At 43.3% G+C, this 21,563-nt stretch overlaps 1 protein-coding gene across 3 annotated transcripts in view; it reads right to left on the minus strand.

Annotated features, from left to right (window-relative positions):
• The window catches only part of alk (ALK receptor tyrosine kinase), a 613,816-nt gene that overhangs the window by 153,063 nt on the left and 439,190 nt on the right, over positions 1-21,563 (minus strand). For all 3 annotated transcript variants that reach the window (XM_057343307.1, XM_057343308.1, XM_057343306.1), the window contains exon 6: positions 13,215-13,340. In XM_057343307.1, the coding sequence (XP_057199290.1) occupies positions 13,215-13,340 (126 nt within the window). The remainder of the gene's footprint in view (positions 1-13,214; positions 13,341-21,563) is intronic.

The raw sequence follows: 21,563 nt of genomic DNA on the forward strand, positions 1-21,563 counted from the left end.
TTCAGCATCCGCTAGTTCCGTTTTGGTTAGGTCCAAAAGTGGTTTAACTGTTGTACTGTCCAAAACGTCGCTGCTCCCAGGGTCGAGTGTGCCTAGTGCTTTGACTAACTGACTATTGCGATCGTTGAACCGTGATGACATTTCTCCCATGACAGTATCCAAAGTACTCAAGAAAAGTTCTTCGTCGCCCTGTCCAATGGAACTTTCGACTACAAAGTGCTGAAGCCCTTTACTCGTATTTTGGAAGAAATCGCTTCTTGCCAATCATTGCAATGTGCCCACAGTGCTTCAAACTCATTGTCACATTTGAGACTGTGAACACACTCACACACACTATGTACAAGTTTTAGGCAAGTGTAGAGATCAGTTGATTTGGCCTGAAGTAGGGCTGCAGCTATCGATTCTTTTACTAATCGAGTATTCTACTGATTTTTCCATCGATTAATCGGGTATTCGGATAATAAGTACTTTTTCTTTATTAAAAAGCAATACTAAATATACAAGAGAAAATAAGACAGGTCTCTTAAAATGAGTAAAACAACTAATGTGTTTCCTTTTTAGAACAATTAGTTTTTATTGCTGAAATAGCATACATTAATATCTGCGAAAACTAAACCCATTTAGTACATTCCATTGCCATATTAAATTAAAAATGCAATATAATACAAATATATAAATAAGAAACATGAATAAAAATGGAACTAATAATTTCAAACAATAGCCTATGACTTTTATTTTGGCAGGTTGTCAGAAGACCCTTATTTTTTAGTATGTCTGTTTCTTCACTCAAACAATAACATGTTTGTGAAATAAACTCTCAGAGCAACTCTGGAGGTGAAGTTCATGTCCTCATTCAGCGCAGACGCAGACAAATTCATGAGCATCACGCGTGTAGCACGTTAAACTGTGCAGTTCATTCACTCAGACACGCAGACCAGACAGATGAAATGTGTAAATAACAGGATTCGGTGTCCACTAGTCCGCATCTAGTTTGATGGACTCAATGCAGCCGGAAAACAAGTTTCACTCGTAAAATAGACTAAAACCATGTCAAATATCAGTTCACCATTTCAAAGCTATTAGGGCTGTGACGGTGGTAATAGACAAATCGACCGCGATGGTGCGGTGGTTGAGAAATATATATTTACATAAATAATATTTATATTATTATATTTGCGTGTAGCAACCACATGACGAGTGGAAGAGAAATATAGACCTTATTTAAATACTTGAAATTGTTAAATAATTGAAATATGATATTTGAAATAAATGAGGATGAAGCATCCGTCAATGTTTAACGCGCAAATCCATCAGTGAAACGGCACGCTACAGCATATAAAACATTGAAATAAACATCAGTAAATAATGAAAACTTAAATGATATAAGAAAGCTAAATACTAAATAAAAAAGCTCTTGTTGCAGTAACTTCAGTCAGTGGCGTATTAACCCTTACAGTCCTTAACAATTCCATTTGAAACAAACTGTTTAAACCTACATTGGCTTTCCTGTTCAGATTGCCATAAAAACTTTACTTTTTCCGACTCGTTGATGTGAAATTTACTTGTTGACATTGTCCAGATTAAAATGTGTACAGCTGCACTAAATGCGCGTTCAGAAGATGTGCACAGGAGCGCAAATGAAGAGATGTCTCTCCGCAACCGCGGCAAAACCTGCGCGTGCTCCGACACTAAGCAAGCGGGTCATAGCCAGTTTTGATTTTACGTATCTGTTCATTTCACAACAAGATCCATTGCAGAAGCCGCAGAATAACCTGGGTTTTGCCGTGCAGGCCTGCGCTCGAACGCACCAACGGACACGTATGCCAATAATTTCTGTTAATTTAAAATCTTTTAAATAAAACCACCCACAACTGAAAGGCTACAACTAGCAATCGTTATCGCAACTCTCATATTTATTACACCTATATTTGTCAGAGTGACGTGCACTACCGCCGGTGGCAGTTCACCGTCATGGCACTTTACCACCGCGGTGGTGCGGTTGTTACGGCAACCGTCACAGCCCTATAAGCTATCCGTTATTTATCAGCATGAGAAACGCGTGTGAACATACTAAAATGCGTGTGTCTCACGGTGAATGCATGAGACTGTAACATGAATAGAGTTTAGCGGGCTGTGCGTCAGTAATAACGGTCCGTGGGGAAACGCAGTGCTCCGCTCCGTGTGTACTGTAGTTAAATGGATTAAACGAGGCTTCGAGGCAGCAAAAATTGCCTCGATGATTTTTTGTATTCGAATAACTCGAGTTACTCGAGGAATCGTTTCAGCCCTAGCCTGAAGTAACTTGTTTGCAGGATCAAGGAGAAGGAGGATCTTCTATACCATTAAAGCGATGAACTTGAAATACGCTTCGGATATCGACCTTACCAGGCCTGCAGCCTTCAGCTTTCACAATTTCTTCAGTTACAAGGTCACTCGTGATTCCCTTTCCTTCCACAGAGCCTTTCTTAAGTGTTCTTTTGCAGCCTTGAAAATCCTTTTGAGGAATCCATTGCATGTCTCCAGTTAGAATAGCCGGTTAGTGTGAAGGCCTTGTCAGCATTATCCCCAGTACTAAAAAAACAAAAGGCTGCATCGGATGTTTGTGAATATACCAGCCATTCCCTCTCTTTAAACCAACTACTACAGAATGCACGTTTTTTGCCATTAAACATTCGACCTGGGTATGTTTGTAAGCAGACCTGAACTGGGTTCACTATTCCGAGGTCATCAGGCACCAACAGGGGTGGTTGGTGTAGCTGCTGATTTGTGCTCGTGCTGGCTGCTGGCTCCGAGTGTGGGGGCTCATCAAAAAAAAGCAACTACATTTTAATGGCTGTCATCTTTGTCAGGCTTACCCACACTTTCAGCATTCTTCATGGCTGAAACACGATGGATATATTTTCTTATGTACATTCTCAAATTCTTACACTTCACATGCAGTGTAGCTCAAACTAGAATCGCTGATATCATAACTGATAGTGCGAATAAATGTGGAATAAAACCACAACCATACAAACAAATTTGAATATTACAGGTTGTGTATTGTTTCACATATGGAATATGGAAAAATGTAGCTCACTCACAAGTCAACAAGATTATTGTTTTATTACACACATATTAAACATTTTCTATATTACCATGAATCAAACTTATAATAGTTTAGCATTTTACGTTCATATTAATTTTTATTTTGAGAATCACACGACTCACCGCTGACACACAGTGTTAAATGAGATGCATGCAGTAGATAGGCAGCCAATAAAAATAGTTATGCAGCTAACAGAAATCAACGTTTATCCCATCCTATCCAATCATCTTGTAGTGCGATTATTTATTTATACTTCATTGGAAAACGGAGACGCATAGCCAGATCGCGTATAGAATAAATGGACAAAGACGAAACCTAAAGTAATTTTCATTAGCCTATAATCTTATTTGATTTCAGTTAGTCTTGTAAACACAAACACAATGCAGTTACATTTTTTGTAAAGCCTTGTTTTAAACGTTGCCATACAGAAAATAAACTGAGGGGGCATAAATCAGATCTGAGGGTGCAATTCCCCCTTTTGCCCCCTCGTGGCGCCGGGCCTGCTGTAGGTACTGCTCTTGTGAGGTCCTATTGATCTCAAACTGAGTCCTTCAGCAGCATGATTTCTCCTAAGTAAAGGAAAATTGATCAGAATGTGTGTGTTCCACACAATCCTTAAGTTTGCTCTCAATGTGATACAAATTCACTTGATGTTAAAAAATTACACGAAAAACTGATAGCACTTGGTGTGCTGATATGGTTGACACTTCAGAGAACCTCTGCTCTGTTCGATTTGTACACTGCTCTGTACACAGGAAGAAGTGGTGGCTTTCATTTTCATTTCATATCGCATCTGGCAGTATACAGTATGTACTGTGTTTGAGAGATGTGCTGTGTAGTGATATCACGGTTGCCTGCATAAATAAAAATAGACTATGAGAAATGGCAGAAAATAAAGCATCAGGATTTTGTGAGCTGCTAATCTTGAAGGTCAAAGAATAGTAAGAATGGTGACATGCATGAAGCATCAGGAAGTGAAGGGGTAAGGCTGTCAGACAGGGAGATTATGAAAATTACAAAGAGGAAAATGCTGTAAAATTACAGTGGAAGTGTGACTGAAATCTACTGTCTCAACTCCCGAATACAGTAAAACCAATGTCAGGTCGGCTCACATATTGTTATACAGGCAACCATATTTACAACATTACAACACACTAACAAAATTGTACAAAAGTGTACTGTAGCAGTACCATGATAAAGGTATCAAATGGCCAATTCAATACAGCATTTTATTGTAATGAATAATGCCATATTCTAATCTTATGGGATAATTTACACCAACATTAAAACTCTGTCATAATTTAACCTCATGTCACTCAAAACCTGTATGAAACTCTTCCATCATATTTAACACGACACAAGGTTGAGTAAATTATGAAGGAACTTTTATTTTTGGGTGAACTATCCCTTTAACTAATGTATCTAGGTACTTAATACATTTTCTGATACTAAATTTACAGTTACATTTAATTAAAGATAGCACAAATAACGATAGTGATACTAACAGTGAAAAGTAATTAATTCTGTTATTTATGTTCTTATAAATACTCTTGTATGATATGAATTATATATTCTGTGTCTATTGTATACTCTTAAGATTTGTTGTAGGAGAAAATGGGATAATTGACAGTGGTTTAAAGTAACGAATTACAAATACTCAAATTACTGTGAGTAGTTTTTTTTCAGGAATTATACTTTTTTAAGTAGTTTAAAAACAGTGTACTTTTACTTGAGTACATTTTTAGTGCTGTATCGGTACTTTTACTGCGCTATTTTTCCTCACATTGTCGTCGCTACTTTATATGTTTAATCTTCATGTGATTGGCTAAGGAGAATAATCAGTCCCGCACGTGACCCCGCCCACTCAAATCGCGCATAGAAAACTTGCCGCCAATTTAGTTTAATCATGGAGGAGGACGAACATGTGCGGCAGGCAGGGCGCGTATCAAACGTTTTGCGCACTTGAAAGTCACTGCAGGAAAGGGACACCATACGAAGGCTCATCCGAGATATGGAGAAATCGTCTTGGTTACGGATGTAACCTCAGTTCCCTGATGGAGGGAACGAGACGTTGTGTCGAGGCGACAGATGGGGTTCGTCCCTGAGAACCAATCGCTTCCGACGTCTTAGAAAAGGCCAATCAAATTGGCGAATAAAATTTGCATGCCGGACTCCGCCCCCGGATATCCGGGTATAAAAGGGAGACGGCGTGCCTCATTCATTCACCTTTGTACTGAGGAGTCTGAAACCTCTCACGACTGCTGCAGTGGGCAGCACGTGTTGTGGCAAGAAGGACACAACGTCTCGTTCCATCAGGGAACTGAGGTTACATCCGTAACCAAGACGTTCCCTTTCTCTCGGTCTCTCGACGTTGTGTTGAGCCGACAGATGGGGTTCCTACGGAAAATGCCACAACACTGTGCCCTGTCACAATCTCTAGCGAAGCGATGGTGACTGGCCTGGGTGTGTCAGCCGTGAGCGCTACCGCAAAATTGTAACCTACCAGTGGGTAGGTAGGGGGTCCCAGAACTTTACTTGAAAGGTGGGAAGGCCCCTGCCTTCGGCCTCACAGGAGGCGGCCTTGTTTCTCTAACAGCGAGAAGCTGCCTGGTACCGTAAGGCCACTGGGTAAGCGCTACTTCCTCAAGTGGGGGATGCGCTAAAGAGACCACTTCCTACCGGAGGGAGGAGTTTAGTGGAGATACCAACATGGTCTTTGGGGAGAACTCATGGGAAGAATGTGAAGGATTGAAGGAGTTAACCGCTAGGGAAGGTCATGGGTTACCAAGGTGGGAACCAATCATGAGGATACATCAGACGGAACCATCCTGCTGGGGTGTTACAACGTCCGGTAGCACTAGGTCCGGTTAGAGCTATGTTGTGGATAACTCAGTTGGTACCTGGCCTAAGGGGCAGGGCTGCTCTGCCCAGCCCGCCCGCAGGAGGTGCTTGCTTAGTGATGGATGGAGTGCCTTTTCTTCACCCAGTGGGGGAAGAAGGGAGGCTAGTTTAGTATGTTGACCTCCTGATAGGCGTACACCCTACCGGCCTCCAGTCTTGCCTGTTGCCTGCAAGACTCGAACTGATACCGGTTTTACGCGGAGGCTGTAGGACCTCGCGAAGGTGATGGGTGTAGCCCAACCCGCAGCTCTGCAGATGTCTGCCAGAGAGGCACCTCGAGCCAGTGCCCACGTGGAGTCTGTACTCCGTGTGGAGAGAGCTCTCACCCAGTGGGCGCGGGCGATCTTAGGACAGGTACGCCGTAGTGACGGCGTCCATGATCCAGTGGGCCAATCTCTGTTTGAGACAGCCCTCCCTGCTGATCTCCAAAACAGACAAAGAGCTGCTCAGAGCTCCTGTGGCTCTGCGTGCAGTCCAAGCAGAGGCGCAATGCGCGTACTGGACACAACACGGATGGGGTTGGGTCTTCCTCCCCGGTGGGGAGCGCCTGTAAGTTCACCACCTGGTGTAGGGGGAGTGGTGGGAACTTTGGGCACGATGCCAGGCCGGGGTCTCAGGATAGCGTGAGAATCACCTCGGATGGGAGTACCCTAGCGGGCAATGGGTGGTGTCCAGGGAGGCGAACAGGTCTACCTGAGCCCGGCCGAACTGTACCCAATGAGCTGGACAGCGCGGGGGTGGAGTCGCCACTCTCCGCGAGGTATCAACTGACGAGAGAGCGCATCGGCTGTCTGGTTCAGGTCGCCTGGGATATGTATGGCTCGCAGGGATCTGTTCACCTGCGGACTCCATAGGAGGAGGCATCGGCGAGTCGTGTTAGCTGCCGCGAGCGAACGCCAACCTGGCGTTGAAATACGCTACGGCAGTTGTGCTGTCCGACCGGACCAGTATGTGCTTGTCCTGCACGAGAGGTTGTAGCCTCTTCAGTGCGGGTAGCACATCCAACAAATCTAGGCAGTAAATATGCCTGCGCAGGCGGGGGCCCATCCATCGCACCGACATTGCGTGCCCATTGCACACGGCACCCCAACCCTGCAGGGAGGCGGCTGTCATCACTACGACATGCCTCGTGACCTGCCCGAGAGGGACCCCCGCGTAGAAAGGTCATTGAAGACCAAGGGGTTAGGGTGCGTCGGCAGAGAGGCGTAATCACCATCTGCCTGCTGCTGGTGTGCCACGCTCTCCAGGGAACTCGACTCTGTAGCCAGTGTTGGAGCGGTCTCTTGTGCATTAACCCGAGGGGTATCACCACCGCCGAGGATGCCATGTGCCCAGGAGCCTCTGAAATTGTTTCAGGGTGACCGCTGACTGTTTGAAATATTCCAGGCAGTTCAACACTGACTGAGCGCGCTCTGTAGTCAGTCACGCTGTAATGGACACAAGAGTTGAGTTCCATACCAAAAAAGAGGATGCTCCGCACAGGGGAGAGCTTGCTCTTTTCTCGGTGGACCTGTGGTCCCAATCGATCTAGGTGCCGAAGCACTAGGTCGCTGTGTGTACATAACAGGTCTCGCGAGTGTGTCAAATGAGCCAGTCGTTGAGATAGTTGAGTACTCGCACACCTCTCTCCCTGAGGGGAGTGAGGGCGGCTTCCACGATATTCGTGAAGACTCGTGGGGACAGGGACAGACCGAAAGGGAGGACTCTGTACTAATATGCCTGACTCTCGAAAGCGAACCGTAGGAACGGGTGATGACGAGGGAGAATTGAGACATTAAAGTAAGCGTCCTTCAGGTCGATTGCCATGAACCAATCTTGACATCTGATAGATGCCAGGATGCGCTTCTGCGTGAGCATCCTGAACGGCAGCTTGAGTAGGTGCCTGTTCAGTGTACGCAAATCTAGCAACCCCCTTTTTGGGGACGATGAAGTACGGACTGTAAAACCCGTTGAACATCTCGGCTAGAGGGACGAGCACGATCGCTTGCTCACCAGAGGGGTGGCGACCTCGGCCGAAGCATGGGAGCATCCTTGCTTGAGGTTTGGAGGATGGTTTTCCTTGGTTTCCTTGAAACTGAGGTTTGGAGGATGCCCGAAACTTGGGCGGGCATCTGGGGAGTTGGACCGCGTAGCCGAGATGGATCGTATCCCGTAGTCACCGTGACGGTTTGGGAAGCTCTTGTCAAGCTCCCAGGGACCGAGACAGGGAGGCTAGGGGTACGTTCTGCTTCATCAACCTCCCGGGGTGTCGTTCGATGGCTGGCAGTGTGGATCCCTCACCGTGGGGGGGCCCCCGGAGAGGAGATCGGCTCTGCTGTTTTACCTGCCTGGCGATGATGTAGCACAACGCACCATCGATTGAGAGTGCATACGCTAATGATTATCCTCAACATTGGGTCTTGCCTCAACATTGAGTTGCCAAACACCGTCATGTAGAGGGTGAGAGCGGCTGTGATAATACCCAGATGATGATGTAGCACAACGCACCGTCGATTGAGAGTGCTTAGGCTGCTGATTATCCTCGACATTGGGTCTCGCCATGACGCAACGTCGAGTTGCCGAACACCATCTTGTAGAGGGTGAGAGCAGCTGTGATAAACACCCAGAGAGAGAGAGAAAACTCTTAGAAGTATGCTGTTGGGACGGGGCAGGAACCGTCCCGGATCGACCAACCAGCGACGGAATGGCTGGGGTCGGGCCCGAAGGTATTCTCAATCTCCCTGGGGCCTTCCCATGAGGGCCGCTTCGGCTTCCGCCATGGCTGCTGATGAGGTGGTGGTCTCCTCTTTGATGTCTTCTTCCGGGGGGCCGCCTGAGTGGGGGGCGCTGAAACCGGAAGGCGTCAAAGAGGACCAGGGCTGCTGGGAAGCAGACTGTGCACGGGATCTTGACGGCCAGAGTGCTGCCGAGTCGCGGTGGGGGAGGATATCTTGATATCCTCTGTCTGCTTCTTTACTGTCGAGAACTGCAGCTCGACAGTATCACCAAACAGCCCCCCTTGCAAGATGGGTGCATCGAGAAAGCGGACTTTCTTGGCGTTACTCATCTGTGCAAGGTTCAGCCAGAGGTGTCTCTCCTGGACCACAAGTGTTGACATCGCCCGACCCAGGGCCCTCGCGGTCACCTTGGTCGCCCGTAGAGCGAGGTCGGTGACGGCGCGGAGTTACTGCATAAGCGCTATGTCAGTCTTACCCTCGTGGAGCTCTCTCAATGCCTTGGCCTGACCTGCAGGATGGCTATAGCATGGAGAGAGGGGACAGCTTGGCCCGCAGCAGAGTAAGCTCTCAACATCTAAGCCCCTGGGGGACATCGACGTATCCTCTAGCTGCCCCACCATCGAGCGAAGAAAGGGCGCGATGGAACTAGTTTGACGTGTACGCGCCGAAGGGGGCGTTCCAGGTCGTACTAAGTTCCTCATGCACTTCCGGGGAAACACGGCACTGGGGGCGAGTGCGGCTTGGAGCCGCTCTCAAACCCGAGGTACCATGTATCCAGCCGTGAGCGTTGGGAGAGGCAGTGCAGTGCACTGCAACTAGGGCTGCAACTAACGATTATTTTAATTGTCGACTACTCTAATGATTTTTTTTAATCTAATAAAGATTTTTTGGATTAATCCTTTGGCAAACTTTGCAAATAAACAATAAGTTCTAGTATTTTCTTACATTATAAAGCAAATCATACTTTTTACTCCACTACATTTTATAAATAAATATTGTTGTTTTAACATTTTAATCCGTGTTTACATTAAAATCACCATCTTCTTTTAATAAGTAGTTTTAATTTTAAAAGTAAAAAATACAGATTTTTTATGTACTTAAGTGTGTATTAAAGGTAAACATTTTTTTATTGCACTTATGCTTTTTGTTGTCCTTATGTTGTTCCAATTGCTTCCATTGTTTCCCTCATCTGTAGGTCGCTTTGGATAAAAGCGTCTGCTAAATGACTAAATGTAAATGTAAAAACATTAAAAAATTTGTATATGAAATACTAGAGCATGATATATTATTGTACAAAACTATCACCGAATAAAAGACTCTAATGCAGAGTGGCGTTAAAGCGAGCCCGCGCACCCGGAACTCAGAATGATGCGCTTAATGCATTCGCTTCGTTATTTACAGTTATGCGCATCCCGGACGCACAATGATGCGCTTAAAGCACCTACTCCTTCTGAAGTCCCGGGGATCATTTTGCTCCCCAAAGTAAATAATAGTTAGAACACAACGAGAAGAGATGATATGTTACATGTTTAACACATAGCACGTTGCATCAATCCGACAGTATACAGTTAAATCAGAGGTTTAAAAAGAGTTATTTCGTTAGTTATTTCGAGTTATGAAGACGCAACATATTCAGACCGCTTCCAGTGCTTCTAATAAGCTAAGGTATACTCAGCGAGTAACGTTAACTCACAGTCTCTAGGAAAATACATTTTAAACAAAACCATAGACTATCATCTTGTCATTATGAAGAATAATGAAAACATTGGAACATCTTGGAAAGTGTAGCGTCCTGACCGTCACCGTACACACGCATGCTGACAGTGGAGATTGACAGACAGCACCAGCGGAGGTCAGAGTTTCTTAATTATGCTATATTGGTTTATTCCTCGCATAAAGTTATCGAATGACAAAAAGTGCATTGGTGGTTTCATGATAGTCAGTCCTTTTTGAAGCTTAAGAGTAATTTATGCAGGGTCACAATCTGCAAAGGTTCACATACACTAACTTACACTAGTACAATAGCGTTAATGTAAATCATTAATGTAAAGCGTAGTTTTACATTACAAAAAAGTAAATTACAAAAAAGTAATTTATTATGAAAGGCTACATCTACGTTTCCCTCTCCGTCCGTTTGTGATTGCGTGTCCATGCTGTGATGATCGCATTCCGGGGGTAACGTTAGGGGGAATTGCTCCGTCCATTCACTAACTTACTGCGTCCGAGGCTCTCGATCGCTATTTGTCAGGTGAATAATACTTTCTCTTGTTCTGCTGATTAATTTACACACGCCCGGGAACAGAAACTGCTATTACAGCAGATAAACGTAAATTTCACGACGTGTCGTTGCAGCACTAACTGCAACCCAATGCCGGCGGTCCGGGGAAACATGGCTGACATTCGATGTCCGCTTTTTCCTGGGCTCGACCCCCCGAGGGAGGGAGCTCCGAGGAATCGTCGGAGTCCAATACCAGTAAGTCACCCTCCGATGCTGCAACGGACATCTCATCATCACGCACCGTTTCCGAATACGTGGTTGAGGAACAAGACGGTGGGACCGTCTCATGGGGAACGGTCAGACGAGCGAGACGAGGGCCGTAGTCCTGCCGTCACGGAACGGGAAGCAGACAAGGTGGTGGCTGAGTCCCGTGGGAACACAGCCACCCGTGATGCAATGTCTGAATCGTCAACCGCCCGCAGTGCGGGCAGGACGTATCCACAAGGGCTGCCCCAGCATACTAGAAGCAGACCCCGTGTCCGTCCCCCTCCTCGATGAGTGTGTTGCACCCACGAGAACAGCGGGACATGCCACGCTGGAGAAATTTGCTCTTTTAGAGAAAAAACTCAAACACTTCTGGAACCGCCGAGACGCCCAGGGGAAGTCGCCGCAGGAAGGGACAGTCCGCTGCACCACGTCGTAGAACCGGCAGTCTTGTAGTTGCTATCTTGTAGTGAAGTCTGTTGATCATGAGCGAAGGCTCCAAAGAACAAAAGGTGAATGAATGAGGCACACCATCTCCCTTTTATACCCGGATATCCGGGGGCGGAGTCCGGCATGCAAATTTAATTCGCCAATTTCATTGGCCTTTTCTAAGAAGTCGGAAGCGATTGGTTCGCCACTCCGTTCGCCAAGTTTCATCCAAACGGCTATATCATGAGATAAAATTGTCCATCTCTCTCCAAAGTCTCTACACTAAGTGCTCTGCCCTTATAAGTGAGTAGGGAACATACACGATTGGAACGTATGCGAAGCAGTTTCGCAAACTGTGCATTACCCGTTATAATGTTGTAAATAACATTCAGTTTCTTGCACAGTTTGATCGACTCGCTTAAATAAGACGTCATTACATCGCAAGTAGCCGCAGGGATTACTTTTATATTGCCTCTGTCTGTATTTTGAACTTTTAAAGACATGAACCATGAAAAACCATGGACCACAACTCCAGGTAAAAATCTTTATTGTTCAACCTTAGAAATAATGTCACATACATCTTAGATGGCTTGAGGTTGAGTAATTGATCAACCAGCTCCTCTACAGATATGACTGTTAATGCTAATCCAATGCAATTTAGGTTACAAATGTTTAGCATTTTTTGCATGCAGTATTTGGGGCTCTTATTTATTAATTTCTGCATTGTGGGACCTAGTACACATTGATTGAACAGTGTTGGAAGTGCATAAATGGTTTTAACTGGAAAACTGAGCTCATGATAGACCGACAGATAGAAAAACACACTGAATGGTTATTTTGTCTGAGTTGTATCCAGTTATATGCTTTATCAGTAAGGTAAAGATGTGTTTTATTATAAGTAGCTATTTTCTATGTAAATCTCCAAATTTGATTATTAATAATTATTCTTAATTCATTAAATAACCCCGACTAAAAAGTAACGAGTAACTAGTACTCTGAGTAGTTTTTGAGAAGAGTAATTTTTACTTTTACTCAATTACTTTTTTAACACCAGTACTTTTACTTGTAATTGAGTACAATTTCAGCAATGTAACAGTACTTGTACTTAAGTACAAATTTCCAGTACTCTTTCCACCTCTGATAATTGATTAGCGTTTAGCTATGTGGAACAGTCATATTTTATGTAAAAAGTGAAATTGATTGATTGAACAATTCAATGCTATCATCCAAGCATGACATTACAAACAGTACTGCCTTAACAAACTGCAAACAAATATACTGCAGTATTTTTAAAGAAGCATGGTAAAACCCCAACACATTTGGTATAAAAGGACAGGCATTAACTTCACCCCTAATAAAATAATTCAAAATAAACAAACATTTTGGACTAGTACATTTCCTTAATTTACCTATCATTGGTAATTTTACTGTAGACACTTTATTCAGAAATAGATGGCTGCTGAGGCAGAACAGTTCCCACGATGTCCAATGAACACAACTTCTGTTATATATTGAGCAAACACCCTATGGTTTCATTAAAGACCTGCTGTCACCCTTCCGCTCCCCCGTCCTCCAAATGGACTACACTAATACTCACGGCAATGTTCTCCCTCATCGTCCCCTTGTGGACAGTCAGGGTTGAAGTCACACAGCTGGCTCACATTGATCTCTCTGCCCTCTCTGCAGTGATAGTGGCCCCGGAGAGTGACGTTTCGAGAGGTTTCTGGGAGTAAGAAGACAAGAGGGTATCAGAGACACTAATTACAGAGAAAGTTCCCCTGAAGCAGCCTAGGTTTCAATACCTCAAGGGCACAATGGTGATAAAACAGATTTTTAATGCCAGTAATTCGATTCCAGGGTCACCCCTACTTGGGATGTACTGTTTGCTCAAGCAGTTCAAATCATTAACCATTAGCCTACTGCCACCTCACTTTCATCATACATCCTCTTTTACAGCAGGACATTAGGTGTCTCTATAACAGAAAGAGGATTGCTTTATGTCTTTCCAATAGATTTTCTGCCAAGAAAGTAAATCAGAGGGATACATTAAAAGCTTTTGTACAAACAAACACAAAGACATCAAGTAATTCAGCACTTTGTGAAAGTAAATGAGCCGAAAGAGGACATAAAAGAAGCAAAGTCTCACTTGTTTTTATAGCTTCAGCAACAGGGAAGGATACTGACAAAGGCTATCAACAAATAAAAACACAAAACCCCCCGTCCAATAAAGATATAATAGGCACTCAAAAATGTGGCAACAAAACAAAAACACAGGCATGGGCAACATTTTAACATGAATGTATTCCACTTTGTGTTTTGTGATATGGATCATTTTTCTACAGCACTGTATTCATTGTGTTTTGTAGATTTTTTTGCATATGGAGCCTTAGATTTAAAGGCTTTTTCAGCGTTAGCACATTTTAGAATATGTGGGATGGAACAATGGCCCAGATAAGTAGCGTGTGGTGACTGGATTTATGCGAGTTGAGTGTCTGATAGCATCACAGCGAACACGATCTAGCCGCATTTTGCATATCTATGCAAATGGCAGACAGTCGGCTGGTGGAGCTGTACAAACGGGCCGCGCTCACCAGGGGTTCAATGATAAAGACTGATTGTACAGCGAGAAAAATGAAAAAAGCTTAGGCTCACTGATGTGATTCACTTTTACTTCCTTCTTTAAAAAAATAAAACAAGGAAGATGTGATTTTATCACTGGCAGCTACAGAGGCATAATGTGCCCTTGATCTGGAATAGTGTTTTTGGTAAGATACACGGCGAGAGCTGCTTCTCTGAGATTAAAATGTTCCAACGAAGAGTGACGTGTCCAAATATGCATTACTGCAAAGACCCAGATCAATTTTAAGAATTTATCAGTGATCGACCACTATTCTAAAAAAATCCCCTTCTGTATCTATGATGGATTCTGGATCATAGGTAATACAGTTTCTGTTGTGGTAATAAAACAAAGCAAGTGTGTACACAGGGTTTACAACAGATAAGAAATCACCTTTTAGTAGAGAAGACGTTGGCAAGTACAGTCTATTTTCTCTCTTTCACTCATGCTTGGTGACACATTATCGAGAGATGATTTTTTTCTTTCAAACCTGTCTAAACTCGCTTTCATTTGTCTCTTAGTGACACGTCTTTAAAATTGTGAGCAGAGTCACATTTGCATGTGTTGAGCGAGACCTATCAGCTCATGTAATTGCATAGTAATTAATAGCTCTGTTTTACAGCTCAGCATGGCACTCTTGCTAAAGACAACAAAAAAACCTAACTAATAGTGTTTTTAATCAAACTCTTTGTAAGTGTGGAGAGAAAATAAATATAAACGGAAGTCGAAAAGGTATTAATACACCAATCTCCTCTAATGCAGAGGCTTTGTGATAAAAGAACAAAGACGTGATGGATATGTCGAACTAGCATCAGTGTGTAGATACTAAAATGATTTAATTATTATTCAGCAGGCATTTGACAGCCAGCCGTAACAGTGAGTCATAGCACTGCCAGGAAAACATTCATATCAATGACCTGAAAACTAAGCTAAGATAAAAGACTCTGAATCTGTCACTGCACATGGGAAAACCATCATGGTCGTGCATGGCCTCTGCTGCACAAACGCAACCTCTTGTAAATGTTGCACCACCATGCTGAATTGTGGGTCACCAATGAACAGCATGTAAAGACTCTGAAATATTGTTTCCTCTCCATAAGAATCTTGCAATGTAAGTACCACACTTCATGCACAACAAATGATGTGGAATAGTAGCCTATTCCACTCTGGAAAGTGTTTAGAACCATGTTTGCATTCATATCATGTAATTTTTTTTATATGCACATACTGTATGCCCAGATTTTTTTTTTGTATCCTTTTTTCATCTTCCACAACTAGGCCACTCAGCATCATGCCATTTTTCATATATTACTCCACATAAAACAAACCATGTTAAACATTGGGACCAGCTTTTTTACAAACTTTAAACAGCCTATATAGAATGAAGTGCTATTTAAACGTCATTATTAATTAAAAGCTTTTTAAAGCCTTTTTGACCTTGATTAAACACTAAAGCTATGATGTAATGTAAAGGTGAATGGGGCAAAATAATAAACACAATGGATGAAAAGGATTTTTGTGTGCAGGTTTAAAGGATGATAGATGCGTGTTCGCCATAGCAGAAAGATCAGCGTTTGCATTGTGCCCTGTAGACAGATGCAGCTATAAGACGGTACAAAATGTGTTCTCTGAAAACGAGATGACAGTAAAGCATCTGAGTCATAGAGGACTCACTGTGCTTCTCTCAAAAGTATCAAGGATAACATTTAAAAAAAGAGGCTTTCTGCATCCTGCTTCTGAGAATCTGACTATGGGATGAGACAAAAGAAACAAATGGTGATTCTCCGCAAGTTCCTTGTACATTGTAGATGTTCTTATGCTACCAAGGGACTCTGATATAATACAGCATGGAAAATGCTCATATATAAAAAAGTAAGTAATAAATATAAAATAAGTGAGATAATGGTAAACCTGAACAGGCCTAGATCAAAGACATTGACCAGTTTTTTATCCTGATGCCTTCTGATTTTTTTCATACCAGCATTTTCCTATCTTTTACATACTTATCAGTACTTTCCTACATTTCTTCCTTCCTCTGACCTGTAAATTCTTTACGTATCTTTTAATAACGTTCACTTCCTTGTTTTGAGCCTACTTCAACTGTAGCCGTTACAAATACTGTATACAGTGCTCTCAATATAAAGTAACCATGTTTTTAATGTCTACTTTTTTCCTCTGATGCAGACACAACCTCATACTTAAATACTCTGTCATGTTTCATTGCGCCACAGAAACTACTGAGCAACATTAAAATATTGTTGTTTTATGGAAATTGTGAACTTACAGCCAAAACTTAACAAAACATGACACAAAATAAAGTAATGTATGATGGACAATGTATATAGACTTATGTACTAAACAACTGTTGGTACCAAAGAAACGCCATTGTCCCACCTGTCATACAGAATCAAAAGCCATCAAGTCATTAAGGAACCAGAATCATTAACTACAATTCAATATGTCATTAGTTTTTAAGTAAAATCTGTACCTTCTAAACTTTATATAATTTAATTATGAGGTGCTTAGATGAGAATGTGAATTCTACTTTCAGCTTCAAGAATTTTCAGCGGCCTCAGAAAGCCTCCAACTCCCAGGAATGGTTAGATGAGCACACAGGTGTTAGTTGGGGCAGTCCAAGCCAATGTGTCTGATCTATGAGGAAAGTCACGGAGTTAATGCCCTTGGATTACACACCACCTTCCCTCAGGACAAGAGTCGAAATGGGGGGCATCTGTTTAGGAATTCAATGAACTGTTTGGAGCCATGCTTGATTGGCCAACGAAGGTTCGTGGCATCATTTGTCTCTGTCAGATTATTCCACAGGGTGTAAGGGGCAAACGCATCCAAAGGAAAACTGTGTCATTTTGTTTTACTACTTTTTGGAGACGTTTTGGGGCTGCTGCATTAGAGAATCAGACAAATCAGAGGAGACAAGTTGGTGAGGAAGACAAAGTGAGCTGATAAACCAAAGCTCTTATTGGTAAAAGGTGGTGTGTGTTCCTGCAAAGAAATTTAAAGAGCCAAAACACACGTTAGTACTCCCACCTTTTTCACTGAGGCCAGAAACTGCGAATGCTTGTTCAACACATTGCAAGTATGCAGCCACATTGAACATTCTTAACATACAGTACATTCTTGAGTTGCAGTTATAAACCTTTGTCAAAGAGGCACAACGAATCATCTTACCTTTTACAAGATGTGTTATTTATGCAACTATATAAAAAATGAAAGGGGTGATGACATAAGGAATCAAATTTCCTTTGAGCTTTTGACATTTAAGTGGTCTTGGTATCATTAACACCTCCTGCAAGATTCATAGCTTAAAATGTCCTTATCAGTAACAAAAGCATTTATGCAATCATTCTCCGGAAAAAACATGAATGTAAAATGGCTGAAATGTGACGTCACATGGTAGATTCATTTTTATACGAGCTGTGTACTATAACAACACCCACTTTTGGATTATCACATTGTTGGCTCCGCCCACTGGCGGTCAGTCTGAGGAGTGAGTGGATCTGAAGGAGTAGCCTGCTTGTTTTTTTTCTTCTGAAATTTATACTTCTGTTTACCGATAGTAAATATGCAGTGTCACAAATCATTACTGCTGTTCAAAACACAAATATTTGTGATGGGCAGAGCTGCCACCCACAGCATATGAAAGGGTTAAAATATTTTTGTTTTTATTTATTATGAAAGCCTGTGTTATGTTTACTAAGAAAATATTCTGTTTGGAAATCCTACAGTGATTACAGTGACATCCGAAGAAAACATTTAGGATTTGAAGAAAACACTTGTCACTTTTTGTGTGCCACTTTTAACTATTTTACAACTGTCTGCACATTTTTTAAGCTCTATCCTCTTTTGAACTGTAACCATTAAAAAATCTGCTATAACTAAATGGTTTGTTTATGTGGAAGAATGACAGACAAGTCAAAGACAATATTAAACCCCGAAGCTATACATTCACAGGGTATAGAATGCCTGACATGGCTGTCTCATGTTCTAGACCAAGTCGAGACAGGCCAGTGTGTAGGCCAGCAGCTTTATATCAAAGGTTGCCCAAGAGAGATTATAGGGCAGTCTGTCTGCTTCGTGACATCTCAGAGGCCTAGACATTCTTTGATTCCAAGGTAGCCATGTGCCTTGATGCATTCTACGTGTTTGGGAAAGCTGGACAGTTACATTAAAGATAAATCTGCTTCATTTTGAAGATGATTGAAAAGGAGACTCCAGAGGTAAAGGAAAAAGAACTAGGCTATATGGGGAATTCAGTGGCTACAAGAGAAGTGGACTCCTTGTATGCTACTGCAGTAAAACATAAATTGGATTCAGCCCTAACAACTACAGTACAGCTGAAACAAAGGTTTTGCATTTTAGGTCTGATGACAAAATCTACATAACCCACATGCCCCCAATATTTATTTACCAGCCGTGGCTTTGACCAGCATGGATTTACATGCTAAGTCAGACTGGATAATAGCCATGCTGTTTTTCCACATGCAAAACATAATGGTCAACCATATGATCTTTCTGGCAAAGCCGGTTGACCAAGGAACTCTTGCTGGGAAAGTTATACAAGAAGGGGACATCAGTTAACCAACATCCCATGCTGGAAACCAGCATCCAAAACAGAGCCCATACTTTTCCATAGGTCTCTTGTGTAAGCTGCTTACACAACCCACACTTATGTTATAAAGATAAACATACATAGCTGTTCTAAAAAAATTACATTTGACGTTTGACCATCGCTACCAATCAAAATGAGGTTTTGTTTGTACAGAATGAAGTTTACATATCGCTGTTGTCCTTCTGAAAACTCGTAACTCCATATTGCATGATTTTTATTTTTAGCCATACATTATTGTTATTAGCCATGACATACAGTCATTGTCAAAAATTTACATACGCCTTGCAGAATATGGTTAATGTTGCAAATTTAAGAAAAATGAAAGGACTTAAGTAAAAAGTTAAGTATTGTTTTTAATGTACTGCCCTGAACAAGTTATTTTACATAACAGATGACACCAAGGCGTCTTTACGGGGTTGAAACTGCCAGGCGCATTGGTTGCTATGAAACGTTGAGCGTGGGAAAAAACGCTGAGCACTGGCTTTCTTAAAAAATGAGGCACTTCCTTGGGAAACAATAGAAAAAGCAGGCCTGCCGTAGGCAGAAATGCCTCAGTAGACACAGCCCCTTAAAATTCTCACAGAATAAAAATGTAAAATGTAGTCATTATTCTAATCCTTACCATTTTACAATCTTAAATTCTCAAAATCTGCTTTTGCATTTATGTATTCAGGTGTTTTAAGTGACTTACGGCACATTCAGTTTTAAGGTTAACTTTTTAACTACAAGTTAAATAAATCGTTAATCGTAGCAGAAAACAATTACAGCTTTTGTGATTTCTATCACAGGACATAAATGCAAGTACAACCTACACACACTGACCTTTCTCAAGTGTACGTCCTTTGAAAGAAGCTTAAATATACAGTAGCACAGTGATGATCGTAGCTGCTGCTGATGGTAGGCTTTCTAAATATCTCTGTGGAAGACCTGGGGCAAGAGATGGTAATAAATGCAGGCTTTTACAAATAATTTGTAGTCTTTGAAAGAAGAACACGAATTTCACAAGTTTAGTATTAAGTGCCTACAGGGCAGGAACATAGGAGATGATGAAGTGTGGTTTAGAAAGGGGTAGAAAATAAAGAGCTGAAGCACAGGCACACAAAAATGTAAATATCTTTATTTACGGCTAATTGAAGTGGCACTTTCTAGTAATTTTATCTCAAAAGCCATCTTCATCATGGTGGTATGAATATTAACAAATGGTATGTAATAGTACGAGGAAATGAAACCACCCATAAGAAAGAAGTACGATCTCCTTAATGTGCAATCAGACTATTACAGTGAAAACAGTTTCCATTCTGAAACCACAGAATGTCGAACCGACAGAATGGGTTTCCTATGGAAAACGTCACAGCACTGAGCCGCGTCACAATCTCTGCGGAGCGACGTTGACTGGCCTGGGCGAGTCAGACGAACACGCTAACGCGAAATTATGACCTTCCAGTGGAGAGGAAGGGGGACCCAGAGCTTTCCACAAAGGTTGGGAAGCCCCCTAACGCCGGCCGTCACGGGCGGAGGCCTAATTCTCTGAATGGCGAGAAGCCGCCCGGCACCGTACGGGCCACTGGGTAAGCATTATTCCCCCTGGGGGAAAAACGCTGCAGAGGCCACTACCTACCGTAGGGAGGAATTAGTGGAGACGCTCTGCACCGGGGAGAGCTTGCTATTCTCAGTTGACCTGTAGCCCCACCGATGTAGGTGCCGGAGCACCAGGTCCCTGTGTGTACACAACAGATCTCAAGAGTGCGCCAAACTGAGCCAGTCGTCGAGATAGTTTAGTACCCGAGGGCGGCTTCCACGACCTTCGTAAAGAATCGTGGAGACAGGGACAGACCAAAGGGTAGGACCCTGTACTGATATGCCCGTCCCTCAAACGCGAACCGTCGGAACGGCCGATGTCGAGGGAGGATCGAGACATGAAGTACGCGTCCTTCAGGTCGATTGCCATGAACCAGTCCTGACACCTGACGGATGTCAGGATGCGCTTCTGCGTGATCAACCTGAAAGGCAGCTATTGTGTAGGTGCCTGTTCAGAACACACAGACCCAAGATAGGGCGCAACCCCCCGCCTTTCTTGGGGACAATGAAGTACAGGCTGTAAAACCTGTTGAACATCTCGGCTGGTGAGACGGGCTCGATCACTCCCTTCACCAGAAGGGTGGCGACCTCGGCCCGAAGTACGGGAACATCCTAGCCTCTGACTGAGGTATATCGGATGCCCTGAAACTTGACGAGCGTGAGGCGACTGGATCGCGTAGCCGAGACGGATCGTCTTCCCTAACCAGCCTGAAATCCTGGGAAGCCGGACAGGTTCCCAGAAATGAGACGGGGACTAAAGGTACAATCTTTTTCATCGTCCCCCGGGGGGGTGGTTCGATGGCTAGCAGTACGGATTCCTTGCCGGGGGAGGTCCCCCAGGGAGGAGATCGGCTCTGCTGTTTTTCCTGCCTGGCGCTTGCGCAGCTCAACGCACTGTCTGACTGAGAGTGCTGAGGGCTGGTGTTTATACTCGACATTGCGCTTCGCCATGACGCAACGTCAAGTTTGCCGTTCACCATCGTGCAGAGGGTGAGAGCGGCTGTGGTAACCCAGAGAGAGAGGAAACTCTCCTTTTTTGAGAGTAAGTGGGCGCTAGCCCCCCGGAGGGGGCCAGCAGATGGAGAGACGGGGCAGGATCCGACTTCCCAGCGATGTGGCTGGGG

This window comes from Triplophysa rosa, linkage group LG10 (assembly GCF_024868665.1).
Source record: "Triplophysa rosa linkage group LG10, Trosa_1v2, whole genome shotgun sequence".
Lineage (NCBI taxonomy): Eukaryota > Metazoa > Chordata > Actinopteri > Cypriniformes > Nemacheilidae > Triplophysa > Triplophysa rosa.